The 19,634-nt window shown below is 40.5% G+C and overlaps 1 protein-coding gene across 1 annotated transcript; it reads right to left on the minus strand.

Annotated features, from left to right (window-relative positions):
• Positions 1 to 462: 462 nt before the first annotated feature.
• On the minus strand, positions 463 to 19,252 carry gba1 (glucosylceramidase beta 1). Its single transcript, XM_080425578.1, has 12 exons — positions 19,096 to 19,252; positions 17,680 to 17,742; positions 16,660 to 16,851; positions 16,289 to 16,435; positions 10,442 to 10,575; positions 8,943 to 9,115; positions 8,699 to 8,788; positions 7,689 to 7,836; positions 4,682 to 4,906; positions 3,421 to 3,584; positions 2,749 to 2,865; positions 463 to 1,614 (listed from the first exon to the last, which is right to left on the minus strand). The coding sequence occupies exons 2-12, from the start codon at positions 17,735 to 17,737 to the stop codon at positions 1,509 to 1,511; spliced, it is 1,554 nt and encodes a 517-aa protein (XP_080281704.1). The 5' UTR covers positions 17,738 to 17,742; positions 19,096 to 19,252; the 3' UTR covers positions 463 to 1,508.
• Positions 19,253 to 19,634: the final 382 nt, after the last annotated feature.

Below are 19,634 nucleotides of genomic sequence, written 5' to 3' on the forward strand. Positions count from 1 at the left end.
GTAATGATACAAGGTTTACCAAAACAAACCAACAAGGAGTACAGCAAAGGAGAGGAGTCACAAAGTTAACACTGAAAAATTGGACCATTATCAAACAAACAGTTCAGGAAATAGTGATGTCTTCTCTTATTTTCCACAATGACTTGTGCGTAATTTCACATGGTGTCACGCATTGAAAGTAACAGATCTACAAGCTTACAACTCTGTGAGCTTGTAGTCTGATATTGTCAGTGCAGGAATCGCTTTTGCATTACAATGTGGGATCTTTCTTTTAATATAGAAAGATTATGTAAAAAGGCTACAGAAGGCCTACATTGTTGTTTTGAACTGTTGCTCCGCCACTTGTGGCGCAAAAAACACCATACTGTCATCAAAACATGTTTAAACATCGAGCTACATGTATATATACTTATGTCACTAGTCATTCTACAATAATATATATATGTACCATACATGATCACATCACACTGCACCATTTGTTTATTTCATTCAACAAAAAAGCAAACCATTAAAAAATTATTCTGTACATTATTAGTTGACAAGACTCACATTTCTTTAACGGAGTGTTGATGAGGTCACTTAACAAGCAGCACATTTAATCACACTTTTTCAGTGTTGGGCTATATTACTTAGGAGAGTAATATGTTACTTATTACTTATTACTCCTTTGAAAAGTAATAATATTATATTACTTATTACTTGGAATCAAGAGTAATACATTACGTATTACTTTATATTACTTTCCCCGCGCAAGAAAAGACGTGTACAGTTTTTTGCCTTTTAGAACTGAATCCAATTTAATGGAACAATAGAAAACAGTCAACAGTCTTTATCCTTTTAAGTATTTTGCTGCTGCAAATTCCATATTTGGAATTGGAACAATAATTATGGAACAACATCAATCTGAACTGCACACACTGGCTGCAGCCTCTCAAAAACTGAAACAACAAAGTAAACTTTTTGAACATTTCTTAACCTTTTCAACATATCTTACACCAGTCAATATTAATTAGCCAGGAGAGTAAATGAATGAGCAAAAAAAAGACGCTCGTCATCAGTAACGAGTAACGAGGCCTTTTTTGACCGAGTAATATGGTATTATATTACTGTTTTGACAGAATACCTTACTTTACTCGTTACTGGGAAAAGTAATAATATTACAGTAATATATTATTATTAATTCGTTACTACCCAACACTGCACTTTTTTTTTAATGAAACAATATGGCTGCATGGATACAGCTGAAATCAAATGAATGAATCAATGAAACTGATCATTTTGATTAAAGCTCAGTGCAGTTAATTTTCCACTGGAGTTTCCATCATAAAGGAAATGCATCTAGTAGTTAATAACGGAATGAGAACTCAGTGGGGGGTCCATTACACAGTGATGACATCACACAGTGATGTCATAGTTTACCGTCTGTGGTCCCTGGAAATGTGTATTCAGATTGAAGTCCTGCTGGTATTTTATGTGTGAGTGTGTGCGTGTGCATGTGTGCGTGTGCGTCAGTGTGTGTTCCATGCCAGTGTGATCAGGGAATGGGGTGGAGCTGTAGAGGGGATGTAGCCCACAGCGGGATCCCACACCTCAAACTGCACCTCTGACGAAGACCTGCAACACAACACACACCCGCGTGCACACATTTAACACACACACCCTCACATACATATTACTTAAACACGCACTTGGAACACTTGAACCACAAATGTTCTCAGTTTGCAAGATTCTCATCATCGTTATCATCATCGCCTAATTCAAATCTCCCTTTCTGCCCGTTTCATTTGTACACTCTCAGAGTTACCCTGGGACCCCTAGCGGTCGCCGGACACCGCTCTGAGAACAAATGATGAAAAGAAGCAAAGGAGGCGTTGCGTCGTGGCATGCACCATTGACGTACCTGGGAGGCAAACAGTAGCCGGTAGCTCGATGGAATTACATGGAAGTCAAAGAGAGTCAGGTGGACAAGCTTATGAATGAACTGTTTTTAATGATTGCGGCCTTTGTCAGATAAATCGGTTCAGGTTGACAGGCTGTCACTAACTGACAATCTTGTGAAGACAGCAGTAAGTCAGAAACATACTCTGGGCTTTTTAGATTATAGTGTGCACAACAATAAACAAGACAGCAGGAAACAATATTGTATGCGATGTCTTCCTTTATTTTCCAACCAATTATTTTCATAAAGGTTGCAATCATTAAAAGAAATACATATATACGCTGGGATAGTTAAAGGGACAGTGCCCTCAATACCCTCATACCTGTCTAACTACTTCTGCTACCACCCAAATTTAGAACAAACATGGGGACATTCTCATTCGACTACTCTGCCACCAAAATGTGGAATCCCCTGACACCATCCATTAAAGGATGTGTATCACTGGTTTATTTCTAAATTGGTCTGAATAAAGAAGACCACAAGGAGGTGTCATTCACTGTCGCTGTTTTTCCTTTTTCTCCTTTGTACATATAGTGTTTGTTTTTGTTGTTGACATGTATTATTGTGTTAATTCTCTATACTATGTTGATGAATACATAGGACCACAGTGTTATCCTTGCGGCTCTCATTGACTTCAATGCATTCCATCGAACGTTCAGCTCCGTATCTCCCAGTGCATTGAAGCTGCCAGTTGGAATTGCCGGACCAATAAATTGCCGAACGGGTCCTTGATTTCTTTACATAGTCTTAGTTCTCACTAGGAAGTTCAGAAGCGCACTCATGCAAGCACACACACACACACACACTACCTGTTGAGTATGATGAGTGCCACCGAGTCATCTGGTCTGATGAAGGCGGACACTTCTAGAGAGGTTTCCTGACTCATGGACACGCCCACTCTCCGAGACCCCTCCCACAAGAACTTACTGAAAAACAAAATGTATTTGTTGTTGTACGATGAGGTATATAGTCGGTTAAGAAAATGTCCCCTCTGTGGTTAATACAAATCGAACCCTGACTATAACTATTAATGATATTGTGTTCAAAATTGTTTTTAACACAAGAGGATGGCAGAGTCCTCACCACATCTATAAAGACGACAGTGATGAACGATTAGCCTGGAGTCCAGACTGATTCACTAAGTTCCGCTGATTTATTTTTTCTCACTTCGCTACTCAGTCTGGTAAGCCTCCTATTGTCAAGTGGCGGGACGTGCACAAACAGGAGAAAACGGCTTCTGATTGGTCTGGGGGAGGGACCAGTGTTTTCCAACGTAAAACTCGAGTCACTTCCTGACCCGTCTACGTAATTGTTGACGTTTAGAAATACGAGTCAAATAGAACCCTGGCCAGACTGAGTAGCGAAGTGAGAGAAAAGAAAATCCACCTGTGAATCGGTCTGGATTTCCAGGCTAGTGAACGATAGTTATAGTTATCATTATAGTGCTTTGTTTTGAACAGCCATTTAGACCAGCGTTGTACCTAAAGTGTGCCATGCTGTAGAAGGTGGGCTGCTTGTAGAAGACGTCTCTCTTGGCGTCCACTATGACAGGACTGTCCACGAAGTTCCGGACCCAGTTGGGACCTCCTCCCGGGTCCAAAGCCAGGTTCCAGTCCGTCCAGCCAACCACGTAGTGGTTCAGGTCCTGTTAAGGGACACCAGGATTACAGAAACACGTTAAAGGCCTCAGGAAATCACCTTTTAAAAAAAGGTAGGATAAGTGATTGTTTTGGTTAACCCATTGAGACCGGGAATGCATCTGTGTCATTTTTACATTTGAGCTAAAAAAGCATTATTTTACACTTTGGCTATTCAAAAATAGCAGATCTACGAGCTCATAGCGCGGCACCGAGTGCCGCGCTACGAGCTTGTAGATCTGCAAATTTTTTTTAATCGTGAAAATGTGTGCAAATCTTTGAATATATATACTATTTTAAAGCGAACATTTTTAACTCAAATCTTTACTTCTGGGGGGTCCCTGGAACAAAATATTTTGAGATGGGGGTCCACGGCCAAATACATTTTGGGGTCCTTGACATGAAAAGGTTTGAGAACCACTGACATAGTAACATAAGTAAAAAAAAAAAAAAAAAAGGATTTAGAAGACATTTGTAGAATCGGAACCTCAGGCCTTAACACATTAACCGCCAAGAACGTAGTCCTACGGTCCGTTAAATCCAACTGTTAAGCGCCGAGACCGTAGCCCTACGGTCCACGGTCTTTTCGCGCTATTCACTTCCGGGTTCACTTTCGGAATTTTTTTGATCCACTTCCGTTTCCGGTTTGATGACCGGAAATAGAATTATTTGGGATCCGGTTTTGACGATCACGCCCGCTCCCATTCTACAGACGAAACTGAAACTCAATTCTCTTCCTGTAGTTTTTTCTCCTCGCATTTCACTTTTTAACGTAATCCGCTCTAACTACAACATGGATGCCCCGTTTGACACGCGATCTTCACTGGGAGATACAGGGAGATCTCGCGGATGTAAACAGACCGTGTAGAGCTTAATCTTAAGGATTTTAACAAGATCTATGGCGACATGAAAAAAACAAAAAAACAACAAAAACACCTTGGCACTGGTGAGTACATTATGAGATTAACCTCTGGCGGTCGATGTGTTAATGGGTTAAAACAAAAGTTGGAAATAGCTTGAGCTCGTAGATGGGCTATTTCCACTATTTCCACTATTTAAAAAAAAATGAAGGCGATGATGTAATCATTGTGCCAGGCCGAGGTACCGTTATGATGTCGTGGGCGTACTGCTCAGCCCTCTCCCAGCTGCCCAGCTTCACCCCTCGGTCTCCGGGCTGCCAGCCGGCGCAGGCCTCCGTGCCGAACAGGTAGTACTCGGGGTACAGGTGGTGGGTGGTCCCCAGGCTGAGCTCCGCCGGCACCAGGCCGTCCAGGTACCAGTGGACCGCCACGCCGTGGATGTAGCGGCCCGCCTCCACGTCACTGAGGACCTGAGAGAACGCGGGAACCAGGGTTGTTGTGGTTAAAGCTGCACTATATGTGACATTGTGTTTCCTGCACTACAGTATCTGAACCGAATAGACCTACTGCACGTATAAAACGGAGCTGCTACCTTTAAACACATTTTAAATCTGAGGCTTTTTTGTATACTATTTAACTCATTTCCTGACAGAATTATTTCAGATTTTTTGCAGTAGACTGCCAGAGATTTTTCAATGAAAAAACAAAAGTACTCAGGAGCCGAGATACAGAATTTTTAAGTTTTAAGTTAACAAGGAAGTGGATGGGAGTCTAAATCTTCGAAAAATCATATCTCCTTGGTCTTTGGGTAAATTTTTTTTTATATATATATATATATATATATATATATATATATATATATATATATATATATACACATATATATATATATATATATATATATATATATATATACACTAGGGGTGGGACGATATGGGTACCTCACGATACGATATGTATCACGATATTAGGCCCACGATAACGATATATATCACGATATCTGAAAATGCCGATATATTGCGATATCACGATATATTGCATGAAATTTCACCAACGATATATCACGATATCTGAAAATATCGATATATTGCGATATCACGATATATTGCATGAAAATTCACCAACGATATATCACAATAGTCCTTGTATTCAATTCATAAACACATAAAATAGCACCAAACAGTTCAAAATCATCATTACACAAATACAGAGTAGGAAAAACAACGTATCAAAAACTTGAAAAAAAAAAAAAAAACTTTTTTTTTTTTTTTTTTTTTTTTTTTTTTTTTTTTCTCAATATCGATATTTTTCGGGAGGATATCGATTATTTATCGCGGGAGAAAGTATCGCGATATATCGATATATCGATATATCGTCCCACCCCTAATATACACACATATATATATAATATATATATATATATATATATATATATATATATATATATATATATATATATATATATATATATATATATATATATATATTTCTTTTTAGAACGCAGATCTGCGTCTTTGGCAGCCAGGCGAGGGATTAAATAGAACGCAGATCTGCGTTTTTGGCAGCCAATGTGTTGTTAAATAGTTGCTGCTAATTGTCCCAAAGGTGACTGCAAAAGATTGCTACAATTTGTTTAAAAAAAAGCTTATAACCTGTATATATAATAGGCCTGAACTCGATTATTCGAATAGTCGACTAATCAGTCGAGGGGTGTCTGAGTCGACTGCCAATCTCGAATTATGACAAAAACAAAAAAAAACGTTTTTCAATTCTTTTTTTTTAAATTATTCGACTGAGAGATTGGCCTAGTTTGTTATATCAATTAAATTAACTAATAGTTTGCCAAAAATAGGATACACATCATGATTTATTGGGAGAAACCAAGCAAGTATGTTAAAGGGATACTTCACTTTCACATAAAATAAACATTTAAAAAAATATATTAAAAATAAATGAAAAAAGTAATGGCAAATTAAAGGCCCCCTCACGCATTAGAGTGTCCTACTAATGTGTGAGGGGGCCGTGATTTTGCCATAACTTCTTTCATTTTTTTTAAAATATTTATTTTTAATGTTTATTTTATGTGAAAGTGAAGTATCCCTTTAAATTAGACACTAAGCACCTCTACAGCCCAAATGGAATGTTCCTCTATTGCATAACATATTTTTTGCATGATTCGACTGGCAATGTCAGTCGAATCATGCAGACTCTCTTTATAAGGACAGAAACCAAGGAACTGTTAAACACAAGACTGTACCCCCTCCAACTGTACATACTTTCCCCATTGTTTTCTTAAATTGTTTTTGTTATGTTTTGTCACTTGCTTCGGCAATGCAGACGTATGTTTTCTCATGCCAATAAAGCTTCTTTGAATTGAATTGACTTTCCTGTTCTTTCCCTGGATGTGCTGATGTTTTTACCACTGAGCTAATAGAGCCTGTCTGATTCAAATTAGTTTTCCAAGCCAAGTAACAGGATTGTGTCAAAGGTCATGTCCAACCAGACAGAGGATCTCTCTCTCTCACTGTCTTTCTCTCCATCCCTCTCTATCTCTCTCTCTCTCCCTGCTTCATCTCTCTCTCTCAGCTAAGGGGTCCTTCGGCTGAAAAACTTTGACACTTTAACCCTATTTTATACTTCGGCTGTTCAAAAATATTCGATCTGCAAGCTCACAGCGTGTCGCTTGCAGATCGCCTACTTTTGAAACATTTTTGATAAGAAATCGTGGGTCCCTGGCACAACATATTTTCAGATGAGGGGGGGTCCGTGGCCAAATACATATTGATTTGGGGGTTCTTGACATGAAATAGTTTGAGAATGACTGAGCTAGTACATAGGCCTGTCACAATTATTACATAATCGTCTAATCGCAATTATTTGAGATAGTCGCAATTATTTTTGCATAATCGTTTCCATGTTCATACATTTTCAAATACTAAAGAAGCAGAAATAGCAGATCTACAAGCTTACAACGCGTCACAAAGTGACGCGTTGTAAGCTTGTAGATCAGCTATTTTTGCAATTTTTACATGTATATAATTATTAAATATATCAATCACCTGGTGCAATTTTTTATTACATAAAAGGCAAACAGAAATTTAAATTGTGTTCATATGTTCCAATCTTCAACGCCAAACACACAATTAAATCGTTAATCGCAATTATTTGAGTGACAATTAATAGTAAACTTAAATGTTTAATCGTGACAGCCCTTCTAGTGCATCTATATCTACAGTAGACGTGTTCTCTCACCACTTTGGCCCAGTGTGGGAGGAGCAGCCGGTTGTCGTCCAGGATGAGGAGGTGCGTGCGGGGGTGAGAGGAGGCGTGGAGGGCCGGACCCAGGTCTAGAGCCACCCAGTCCCTCTGCTCCTCTGGGGTGAACCCCAGCGCCTGGAAACTACACACACACACACACACACGTTTGTATTACCATTCTTGTGAGGACATCAACATTTTAGGACGCCGATTTTATGAATGCCTTTTTTAAAGAAATGTGCCATATTTTTCTAAGCCTAAAGACGAAAGATAGCAGATCTACAAGCTCACACGTTGTTGAGCTTGTAGATCTGCTATTCTTCGGTGCACGACACAAGCACGCAACTAAGTGTAATCAGGCATAACTTTATCGCTAATCCTTAACTCATTGAGTGCCAGAATTAATTAATTAAGTCAGCAGTGCCAGCGTTTGAGCATTTTTACTAACCTTTCAAGAGCCACAGAATATTTACTTCCAGGACGATCGACACACCGAGACGATGCTTCCATCGGAGACAAAAAAGTGTGTCACCACGACCTTCCGTTCTTTAGTTAATGGCTGTTGAATATAGCTTGTTCTCGCCAAAAACGCAGAATAAAAACAAGAAAGCAGAGAATTTTTTTTCTTCTAAATCCTTTAACATTAGATCGGACGGGGCTGCGTTTGTTGTGATCATACTATTTCTGGATATACTCTTCTCCAGAAGTCATAGGATCACTCATACGTTGGCGAACAGCGCCATTTAGAGTAAACACAGTTTGGACGTGTTAGATGTCATTGGCACTGAATGAGTTAAACCAAACCAAACAGATAAATATCAAACATATTTGAAAAATTATTGGGGCGCCAACCCGCGCAAGTCGGGAGGTTTAAGATCTCTTTGAACACCTCAAGAGGATGATCTTGCCAGATAATTGCCCCCTATCAGGCTAGAATGGGGCCTTCTCAACACCCAAAAGATTGTGTTGTAGTGTGAGCCCACCTTTACTGTTTGAGTTCTGACCTGTAGTTAGTCATCCGTCCAGCAGAGGGCTCATTTCCTGTGGTCAGCGCCCAGAAGGTCAGGTTGTGTTTGGCGTATTCGTCTAAAAACCTGACATCACATGAATACTGGGGTTGGGATCCGGAACCCGAAATCGGTTCCATCACATTTGGAACCGTTTCCGGAACCATTCTTAAAAAATAACAATAATGATAATACTGTTAAAATGTATGTTTATCTGAGTTTGTAGTGTTTAAAGTGTGACCTGATGTAGTAATGAGCCCAGGTTTTGTGTTCCTTGCCCCCTGGTTTTCCCTTCAGAGAGCCCTTTCCTATCAGCGCACCGTTGGTCTTCAGCCAGGCGGGGGCGCTCCATGCACTGGCCAGCAGAGACACAGGACCAGGGGAGAGAGCCTGGATACGCTGTAACAGAGGAATCTGAGAGGGAGAGAGAGAGAGACAGAGAGAGAGGGGAATCAAACATTGAGAGTTTCTTATAATTATCCTTTAATAATATTCTAATCTTGACCTTCAGGTCATAATTCGTGTCAGATCCTGTGTCTAGGTGAGACATGACATTGTATTAACATTATTCTACCATACAGATTGGACAAAATTACATTTTATTCAATCACCATATGAATCCTAGCGTCCCTATTCTGTCTGGGGTGAACATTTGGCGAAACTAGCCGCTCTACAAGCTTGCGGCGCGGTTGTGAGCTCGTCTATTTTTTGGGTGAAGAGAATACACAAACACGACACAATAAATAAAATAAATAGTGTGCAGGCCATGTTGCAGCAGTTTGGAAAAACACTCCATACCAGCAGTCAGTTATCGGTCCAATAACTGATAAACAAACAGTTTGACAGCTCAGTGTCCAATTCATTTCCCCGAGTTCAGTGTCTTGAAATCATGGTTGCGGATTTTATGTCCGATGTCTAGTAGGTCATGTCGGCTGTACGATATGCTTGCACTCCATATACCTGTGTATATCGTCTCTGTCGGGTGGATCATTTACAAAACTGTTACTTTTCAGGATTAAAAAAAATAATAAATGCAAAAGTAGCAGATCGACAAGCTCGAACGCGCTTGTAGATCTGCTACTTTTGATGCTTTTGTGTGACGCTGTTGTATGATCGAGTTGGGCGTTAATTTACAAAAAAACACAAACAGTTACAACACGGAGATAAGAGGTTTCTGCCCGACAGCAACGAAATAGACACAGACTGAACATAAATAACTAGACAAAGTACAGTCCATGGAGCAGGGGGTGTAATGGTGATTTTATTTGCGGGCGGAACGCTATTTTAATGACGTCACCAACACGTTGTGCATACGCACACGCCGCACGCACATAGCAGTAGCAAAACCTAAAAGGTCTGCTTTGAACTAGTACCTTTCTCTTCTTCGACGGTTGCATGCAGATATACTGGCAGCAGCAGCAGTACTGTAACCAGAATGCTGTGTTGCTTTTATAGCGTGCATGTGAGAGGATGCATTTGCACAACCTGTTATGCAAAGTAGCCATTTGGGTACTTGGCTCATGAATGGCGGGGAACGCGTTCTAGCGTGCACACATCCGTGCATGTGCGTGATCCTGCCAAAGTGCTGTGCAGTCACGCGAAGCGACCAGTGCACCCCTGCCCTGGAGACACCACAGCCGCCATCCTGTGTGTGTGTGTGTGTGTGTGTGTGTGTGTGTGTGTGTGTGTGTGTGTGTGTGTGTGTGTGTGTGTGTGTGTGTGCGTGTGTGTGTGTAAAACCTTCATATGCGTGTCCTCGGGGGTCAGAGTGAAGTTGTGGAGGTCGTAGTCCTCTGGTGTGTCGGCGTAGGTGTACAGACGGGTGGAGAAGTCACAGCTCGCCATGGGAACACGAACCACACTGTAGCCTATACCTGTAACACACACACACACACACACACACACACACACAAAGACACATTATGTGTAATGGAGTTTCATGACTGTAGGTCAAAGGGGCATAAGTTACGCCTGTTCAAAATTTGCGTTTTCAATTGCTATAGCACTCCTCTTTGGCCAATAGCAGTGAGATGGATTTCTCACCCGTTTGGCATGACCCTCGAGTATTCGCAAAGGTTTGTAAAAATGTACGGTTACGCCAGAAATGCGCAACATGATCGGACTTGGCCCCCTGAAGAGGTTGGGGTCACGCACGTACACACACACAGGGATTAAAGCCAGAAAAAATCCCAAGACTGAAAAGGATTTTTAGATGGGGGGGGGGGTGCCTGAAAATCATTGTCAGACCGGGGGGGGGGACGTTGTGAAAGGGGAAACCCGCGAACCTTGCATCGGTTTATAGTGATGGGCCGATACCACATTTCTTCAATTCGATACCGATATTTTTGGGGGCGATTTTCCGATACCGATACCGATACCGGAACCGGAAACAGAATCAAACCGGAAACGGGACCGGAAATTGCCATACCGGAACCGGAAACGGAAGTACCGGAACCGGAAATTGAGATAAACCGGAAACGGAAGTACCAAACAGAACCGGACATGGCCATAAACCGGAAGTACATTTTTTTTAAGTATCGATACCAAACGATATTCAGACAATCGATCGATATATCGATACAAGTATCGATATGCCCATCACTATAATTTACCCCTGTCCTAGAATAAGACAGGGACAGGGCTGCCAACTTTCAGAAATTTCTAAGAGTGAGACTTTAACTGTCGGGCGGCGAATTTTTTTTTAATAAATAATAAAGGCTGGTATTATAATATGTTACTCTCTACCTCCCCCTACAGACTGGTATTATACTATGTTACTCTCTACCTCCCCCTACAGGCTGGTATTATAATATGTTACTCTCTACCTCCCCCTACAGGCTGGTATTATAATATGTTACTCTCTACCTCCCCCTACAGGCTGGTATTATAATATGTTACTCTCTACCTCCCTCTACAGGCTGGTATTATAATATGTTACTCTCTACCTCCCCCTACAGACTGGTATTATACTATGTTACTCTCTACCTCCCCCTACAGGCTGGTATTATAATATGTTACTCTCTATCTCCCCCTACAGGCTGGTATTATAATATGTTACTCTCTACCTCCCCCTACAGGCTGGTATTATAATGTGACTCTCTACCTCCCCCTACAGGCTGGTATTATAATGTTACACTCTACCTCCCCTTACAGGCTGGTATTATAATGTTACTCTCTACCTCCCCCTACAGGCTGGTATTATAATTTTACTCTCTACCTCCCCTTACAGGCTGGTATTATAATATGTTACTCTCTACCTCCCCCTACAGGCTGGTATTATAATGTGACTCTCTACCTCCCCCTACAGGCTGGTAGGGCCTGTAATAAAGGCCAATCAAAAAGAAGGCCATCAAATAAAACGAAGATTTTTTTAAGTCCACAGAAATAATGAATTTAACTTGAAGGTTAAGGATGATTTAATTGTAATATAGTACAAGAATAGTGTAACTACTGTATCTGTAAAATATAACCCATTTATTTCATAAAATTATGTATTGGGTTATAGCCTATTTGTCTCAATATTTGTCACATTCAGCCCTGGACTTCACTAGGGGTCACATTAATCACATTAGAATCACAGATTAGAGATTTTATGTATTTTCCCCTATTTTCTGTATTTTTCACTATTTAAAATATATAGTATTTCTTAATTTTTAATAATTATAGCTCGTAGATTGGCTTTTTTCACCATTAGAAATTGTTTTAAAATAAAAGGTAAACAGTTTTCCCAACCGACAGAGAGTCAGAGACAATATTTTGCCTATATATGGTTCTGTATTAGTGTATGAGTCAGTTTTAGCAGATTTCATTCTAATTGGCTACTGTAGACTGCCTATGAATTTCATGGGCCTGGGTAGGGCCACCTGGCCTGGCGGATATCTGCCCTGTTGCGCAGCAGCACGTCAGCAAGTGAAGGAAATGAATAAAAGTACCGGAACCGGAAATTGAGATAAACCGGAAACGGAAGTACCAAACGGAACCGGACATGGCCATAAACCGGAAGTACATTTTTTTTAAGTATCGATACCAAACGATATTCAGACAATCGATCGATATATCGATACAAGTATCGATATGCCCATCACTATAATTTACCCCTGTCCTAGAATAAGACAGGGACAGGGCTGCCAACTTTCAGAAATTTCTAAGAGTGAGACTTTAACTGTCGGGCGGCGAATTTTTTTTTAATAAATAATAAAGGCTGGTATTATAATATGTTACTCTCTACCTCCCCCTACAGACTGGTATTATACTATGTTACTCTCTACCTCCCCCTACAGGCTGGTATTATAATATGTTACTCTCTACCTCCCCCTACAGGCTGGTATTATAATATGTTACTCTCTACCTCCCCCTACAGGCTGGTATTATAATATGTTACTCTCTACCTCCCTCTACAGGCTGGTATTATAATATGTTACTCTCTACCTCCCCCTACAGACTGGTATTATACTATGTTACTCTCTACCTCCCCCTACAGGCTGGTATTATAATGTTACTCTCTATCTCCCCCTACAGGCTGGTATTATAATATGTTACTCTCTACCTCCCTCTACAGGCTGGTATTATAATATGTTACTCTCTACCTCCCCCTACAGACTGGTATTATACTATGTTACTCTCTACCTCCCCCTACAGGCTGGTATTATAATATGTTACTCTCTATCTCCCCCTACAGGCTGGTATTATAATATGTTACTCTCTACCTCCCTCTACAGGCTGGTATTATAATATGTTACTCTCTACCTCCCCCTACAGACTGGTATTATACTATGTTACTCTCTACCTCCCCCTACAGGCTGGTATTATAATATGTTACTCTCTACCTCCCTCTACAGGCTGGTATTATAATATGTTACTCTCTACCTCCCCCTACAGACTGGTATTATACTATGTTACTCTCTACCTCCCCCTACAGGCTGGTATTATAATATGTTACTCTCTACCTCCCCCTACAGGCTGGTATTATAATGTGACTCTCTACCTCCCCCTACAGGCTGGTATTATAATGTTACACTCTACCTCCCCTTACAGGCTGGTATTATAATGTTACTCTCTACCTCCCCCTACAGGCTGGTATTATAATTTTACTCTCTACCTCCCCTTACAGGCTGGTATTATAATATGTTACTCTCTACCTCCCCCTACAGGCTGGTATTATAATGTGACTCTCTACCTCCCCCTACAGGCTGGTAGGGCCTGTAATAAAGGCCAATCAAAAAGAAGGCCATCAAATAAAACGAAGATTTTTTTAAGTCCACAGAAATAATGAATTTAACTTGAAGGTTAAGGATGATTTAATTGTAATATAGTACAAGAATAGTGTAACTACTGTATCTGTAAAATATAACCCATTTATTTCATAAAATTATGTATTGGGTTATAGCCTATTTGTCTCAATATTTGTCACATTCAGCCCTGGACTTCACTAGGGGTCACATTAATCACATTAGAATCACAGATTAGAGATTTTATGTATTTTCCCCTATTTTCTGTATTTTTCACTATTTAAAATATATAGTATTTCTTAATTTTTAATAATTATAGCTCGTAGATTGGCTTTTTTCACCATTAGAAATTGTTTTAAAATAAAAGGTAAACAGTTTTCCCAACCGACAGAGAGTCAGAGACAATATTTTGCCTATATATGGTTCTGTATTAGTGTATGAGTCAGTTTTAGCAGATTTCATTCTAATTGGCTACTGTAGACTGCCTATGAATTTCATGGGCCTGGGTAGGGCCACCTGGCCTGGCGGATATCTGCCCTGTTGCGCAGCAGCACGTCAGCAAGTGAAGGAAATGAATAAATACAAATAAACATAATGTTTTGATGGATAAATGCAAATGATTAAATCATATATATATCTTCGCTGTCAGGCCGAAACCTTGTATTTCCATATTTCAACTTTATGTTTTTTCATAAATGAATGCCTTACTTCAGTGGTTCTCAAACTGGGGTCCGGGGACCCCCAGGGGTCCTTGAGGAGTTACATGACTTTAACTATGAGAGTGTTCCATTTGTACACTCTCAGAGTTAGGATTTCTTAGTATAGATTGGGGTCCCAGAGATAGCAAAGAGGTATCACATGGGGGTCCGTGGCCTAATGCTTATTAAACTGGGGGTCCATGAAATTAAAAAGTATGGGAACCACTGCCCTACTTCATCATACAAGAGTGTCACACTATAAGAGTAAAAATAGCCGATCTACAAACTCCCAACATGCCGAGATATGATGTGTTGTGAGCTTGTAGATCAGCTATTTTCACAAATTACAATTTCCTATAGTATTGTTTGTTGATTACTTTTCATGCAGTAATGCTATTTTATATTTCATTTAGGATCTTTATTTGTATTAAAAAGGTCTTTAAAAAAATGGTCACTTTACTGTCATCTGGGGACCCCCCCCAAACAAAAAAATTACGTGGGGACCCCCCTGGGCCTTGTGGGTCCCGACACACAGGTTGAGAACCAGTGATTTGACTAACACTGCTAGTCACGGTTTGTTGTTAAAGTTTGCTGTCAATGACAGTCACATCAGAGCCTTCATTCACAACCAACGCCTCCATGATTTATGCTCGACTGACCGGTACGGCGCTACCACAGGTGGGAGTATAAACACAACAGTGCAATGCATGGTGGATAAACCTCCCCGCCTCCTGCCTTGAAAACCAATCATGATACCGTCACAAATGAAACACCGCCCAGAGTTTTGGCATTGACACCTGTATGGGTGACTTTTGTGAGTGACAAATAAATCCTCTCTGATTGGCAAACATAGCAATTGTTCCGCTGCTTATTTTAATGCAAGTGAACGTAAGCTAAGCATACGTTTATTGTCAATTACTGCTCCCTTCCCTGCAACAAATAATTATATCCTACCTGTTACGTGGTGTAATCCACTTTCGATTAAAAACAACAGTGTATTCCATTGTTCCTGTGATTTCATCGTTTGGACACTGCCACCATCCATACAGAGTAAAATCCATAACTTCAGCGGTAAATCCGTGCTACTTTAAGTCAGAATGAACGGAGCACAACTAACACAACTAACATTTCATGCCGTAAAAATAGCAGATCTACAAGCTCACAACGCGTCCCGTTCGTGATGCGTTGTGAGCGTTGGGAATGGAGCACTTAATGCATGCCGTAAACATAGCAGATCTACAAGCTCACAACGCGTAGCGTTCCTGACCTGTTGTGAGCTTGTAGGTCTGCTATTTACCGCGCACGACACCGCCACACAGCTAAGTATATAGCTGAGGGCTAAACACGGTGTCGGGTTACAGGGTTGTGACGCAGCACCAGCGCAGCACTCTGAGCAGCTGATATTTATCGCTGGTGATGGATTATTTTTTAATTCTATGGGATGGTGGATGCTTTGTAATTTGGAGATCATTTTGAATAGCAAGTAGGCTACATTTTGATGACTTCGGTCATGTCATTGACACCGCGGGCATATACACATACCCCCCCACCCACTTTTTTTTTTTTTTTGCAGATCTGCACAGATCTCATAAATGACCCCTAAAAAATCCTCACGACGGAAATCCGTCGCCACGACGGAGAACTTTAATCCATGCACACACCTTCAGAGGAGAAGTACTGTTTGAGCAGCTGGTTCTGGGTTGCGGTGGACAGAGACAGGATGTTCATTGCTGCAGCGTCTGTCATGGCTCCTCCGAACCCCATGATCCTCTGATACTTCTGGTACCGGACTATTGTCAACCTCAACTCTGGAATACACACACAAACACACAGAGAACAGTAATTTTACTATTTTTTTCTCCCCAATTTAGTCGTTTTTGACAATTGATTCCTCCTCAAACCCATTTATAAGTAGTGTGGGCGTTTGGACGATGTCTCGTCGTAAGTCGTCCGTGGCAGTGAATGAGTTAACGGGTTAACCAAAAATATTGCGTACTCCCCCTTTAACATGATGTTGTTGTTTTGAACTCACTGTCCCCGGTGGCGTTCTTGTAGACGGGGCGTTGCTCCGCCTCCAGACGGCGGCCAGCCTTGCTGGTCAGGAAGGACATGAAGTGACCCACCGCGGGCAGACGCACCGAGCCGACGCTGTCGCAGTACGTCCCGTTACACTCGCACACCACCGAACCATGGCCGAAGTCAAGAGGCACACACTTCTGGGCATCTGAGGGACACACACACACACACACACACACACACACAAACACGCACACACAGGTTGATTATCTTGAAATGACTTTTCTAAGGTTAGCGATGCTCCACAGACTTTGTGCCATGCAGATTCAAAAGCTGTATGGGAATGGACTCGCTTTTAGACTCTGCAGCAGGTATGTGGAATGGGTTAACTGCAAGCCTTGAGTCAATTATCTCCATTGTTAACTTTAAAAGGAGCACTTCACCCATTTCTCAACCTCATCTACTAATTACATATAGACCAATTATTTGTTTACTAACATCGAGACTGGACGCACAGGTGATTGTTTCACGCAATCAATTCCCAACCTGTTGTTTCGCGGTGCGCTGGTTTCAGCACACCCCAACCCCCTCTTGTGTGTTGGCTAGTGAGGCGCGTCCTAGCGAGACCTGACAGAATGGGTTACATTGGGCGCATACTGGTTGCACGCATACTGGTTTTTATCAGTGTGACGTCGTCTGTTAAGGGGTCTATTGGTCCTCACTTATAAGATGGTTCCATTTCTGTCTCCTCACTCTGTGTCTCAGAGGAGGGTTGTGGACAGTTCAGAAACCTGCCTGCAGTGACATACATTTATTTATTTTCTTTCTCTATTTTTATTATTAATGCAAGAACTATGGCTTCCATGTCAAAGCTATTAGTTTTGAAAACCCACATCCCACCAATGAGATGCTGAGCCTGTGTGAGTAGAGAGAAATGGTACCATATTTTGTGTGTGTGTGTGTGTGTGTGTGTGTGTGTGTGTGTGTGTGTGTGTGTGTGTGTGTGTGTGTGTGTGTGTGTGTGTGTGTAGGTTACCTGTGGTCAGTCCAGTTGTGAAAGTGATCAAGAGAATTGCTGCTTGTAATGACATCATGTTCTCTACAGGGGGCAGTAAGAACTCATGAGTAAAGCACTACCTGTTTGCTGAAGTCTAATAGTAATATAACATCTGAGATTGTGGTTATGGCCATATATTTCATAAAAAATATGTAGTCTTAATTCCTGGGGTAAAGGGGTATTTCACCTTAAAACACTTCAGGGGTCATTTTAACGTCTACTCTGGCTTTTGTGTGCACCTCAGACAGTTTTTAAGTTGCTTGATTCATTATTTAGATTTATATTCATAAAACCATTTTAGACTCATTGAAAACACACGTCCCTGGTTATGGCGACTGAGGTGAACTATCCCTTTAATTTCAAATAGCCTATCTAAATATTGAATCAAGCAACTTAAAAACTGTCTTGTGTGTGTGCTCACAAAAGCCTAAGTAGACGTTCAAATGACCACAAAAATGTTATTAAGTGAAATAACCCTTTAAACATTACAGTAAAGTTCCAACAAAGCCTCTGTCTGATAATGATGACATGATCAATAATGATTCCCATGAATAAATCAACATTATTAATGATCAAGATTTAGAATGATTTACATTGATATTATTCACATGAATAATGATCAAAATGAATAATAAATGATGCACATTAAAAAGGATGCAGATACACAATAATAATGATGATTCGCATTAATGACCCACATTAACAATGATTACATGAATAATAATGATTCACATGAATAAATATCAACAATATTAATGATCCAAATGAATAATGATACACATTAATAATGCTGATGATACACGATAAAGATGATTCACTTGAATAATGACCCACATTAATAATAATGACCTGTCCAATCACATAACACACACACACACACACACACACACACACACACACACAGAAGAACTCTAATGTTTTACCTAAGTAAAAGGTATAAATACTGCAATGTAGAAATATTAAGTAAAATTCCAGTAATCAAAATGTACTTGAGTAAAAGTACAAAAGTATTGGTATCATAATATATATATAAATATAAAAATATATAAAAAATAGCCTAAATCTATACAGGGCTGAAGAAGGGGGTAATATATGTAGTATATATGTAGTAACTAGTAATTAAAGTTGTCAAAATAATTGCACTGGAGTAAAAGTACAATATTTGTCTCTGAGATGTAGTGGAGAAGTAGTAAAAGTATTGAAAATTGGAAAAACTGAATTAAGTAAAAATTACCTTAAAATTGTACTTAAGTACAACAGCACTTGAGTAAATGTACATAGTTACTTTACACCACTGCACACACACACACACACACACACACACACACATGCAGGTCCATCACTTCTGCTGACAGACACATTTACAAAAAATACAAAACAGGGTGAGAACGTTACCTTATGAGCTTCTGTCAATGACGTCGTCATGTGAAGTAGATTCACAGGTTTACATGGTTATAAGTTGATGTGTTTTATATTTTAAAGCATAGAGTTATAATATTATATTCTAGATGGAAAGTTCTATGAGCTGAGTTTACAGGAAGCAGCTCTGCTGCAAGTCATGTCATGTGACCTGGATATGATGGTCACGTGTGTTGTAGTCATGTGGCCTGGCCACGTGAACAGCATGGTGGAGGGTGGAGGTCACGTGACCTGGACATGATGGTCACGTGAACAGCATGCAGGGGGTGGAGGTCATATGGACATGCAGTGTGTCTTATTAGCCACCAGATGGCGCCAGGAGGAAGGGAACAGCAGCTCTGTAGCATAATGTGGCATGGATGGACTTCACATAAATGCCCTTTTTTATGAACAACTTTATTGATGTTCAAATATACAGTGTTTCTCAAAGTGGGGTCCAGGGACCCTCAGGGTTCCTTGAGGGGTTCCAAATGTGGACCCTTACAGGCAGGAACGTGCACAAATGATAGACATCA

This window comes from Gymnoscopelus braueri, assembly GCF_963280865.1.
Source record: "Gymnoscopelus braueri genome assembly, chromosome: 4".
In the NCBI taxonomy this organism is placed as follows: domain Eukaryota; kingdom Metazoa; phylum Chordata; class Actinopteri; order Myctophiformes; family Myctophidae; genus Gymnoscopelus; species Gymnoscopelus braueri.

Excerpts from the sequence above, each read along its gene's own strand:
- gba1 (XM_080425578.1), bottom strand. The coding sequence starts at position 17,737 with ATGATGTCATTACAAGCAGCAATTCTCTTGATCACTTTCACAACTGGA. Across the intron at positions 8,789-8,942 it reads TGGGCTCATTACTACATCAG|GTTTTTAGACGAATACGCCA; the intron begins GTCACACTTTAA and ends ATGTGATGTCAG. Across the intron at positions 7,837-8,698 it reads GGACGGATGACTAACTACAG|TTTCCAGGCGCTGGGGTTCA; the intron begins GTCAGAACTCAA and ends GTGTGTGTGTAG.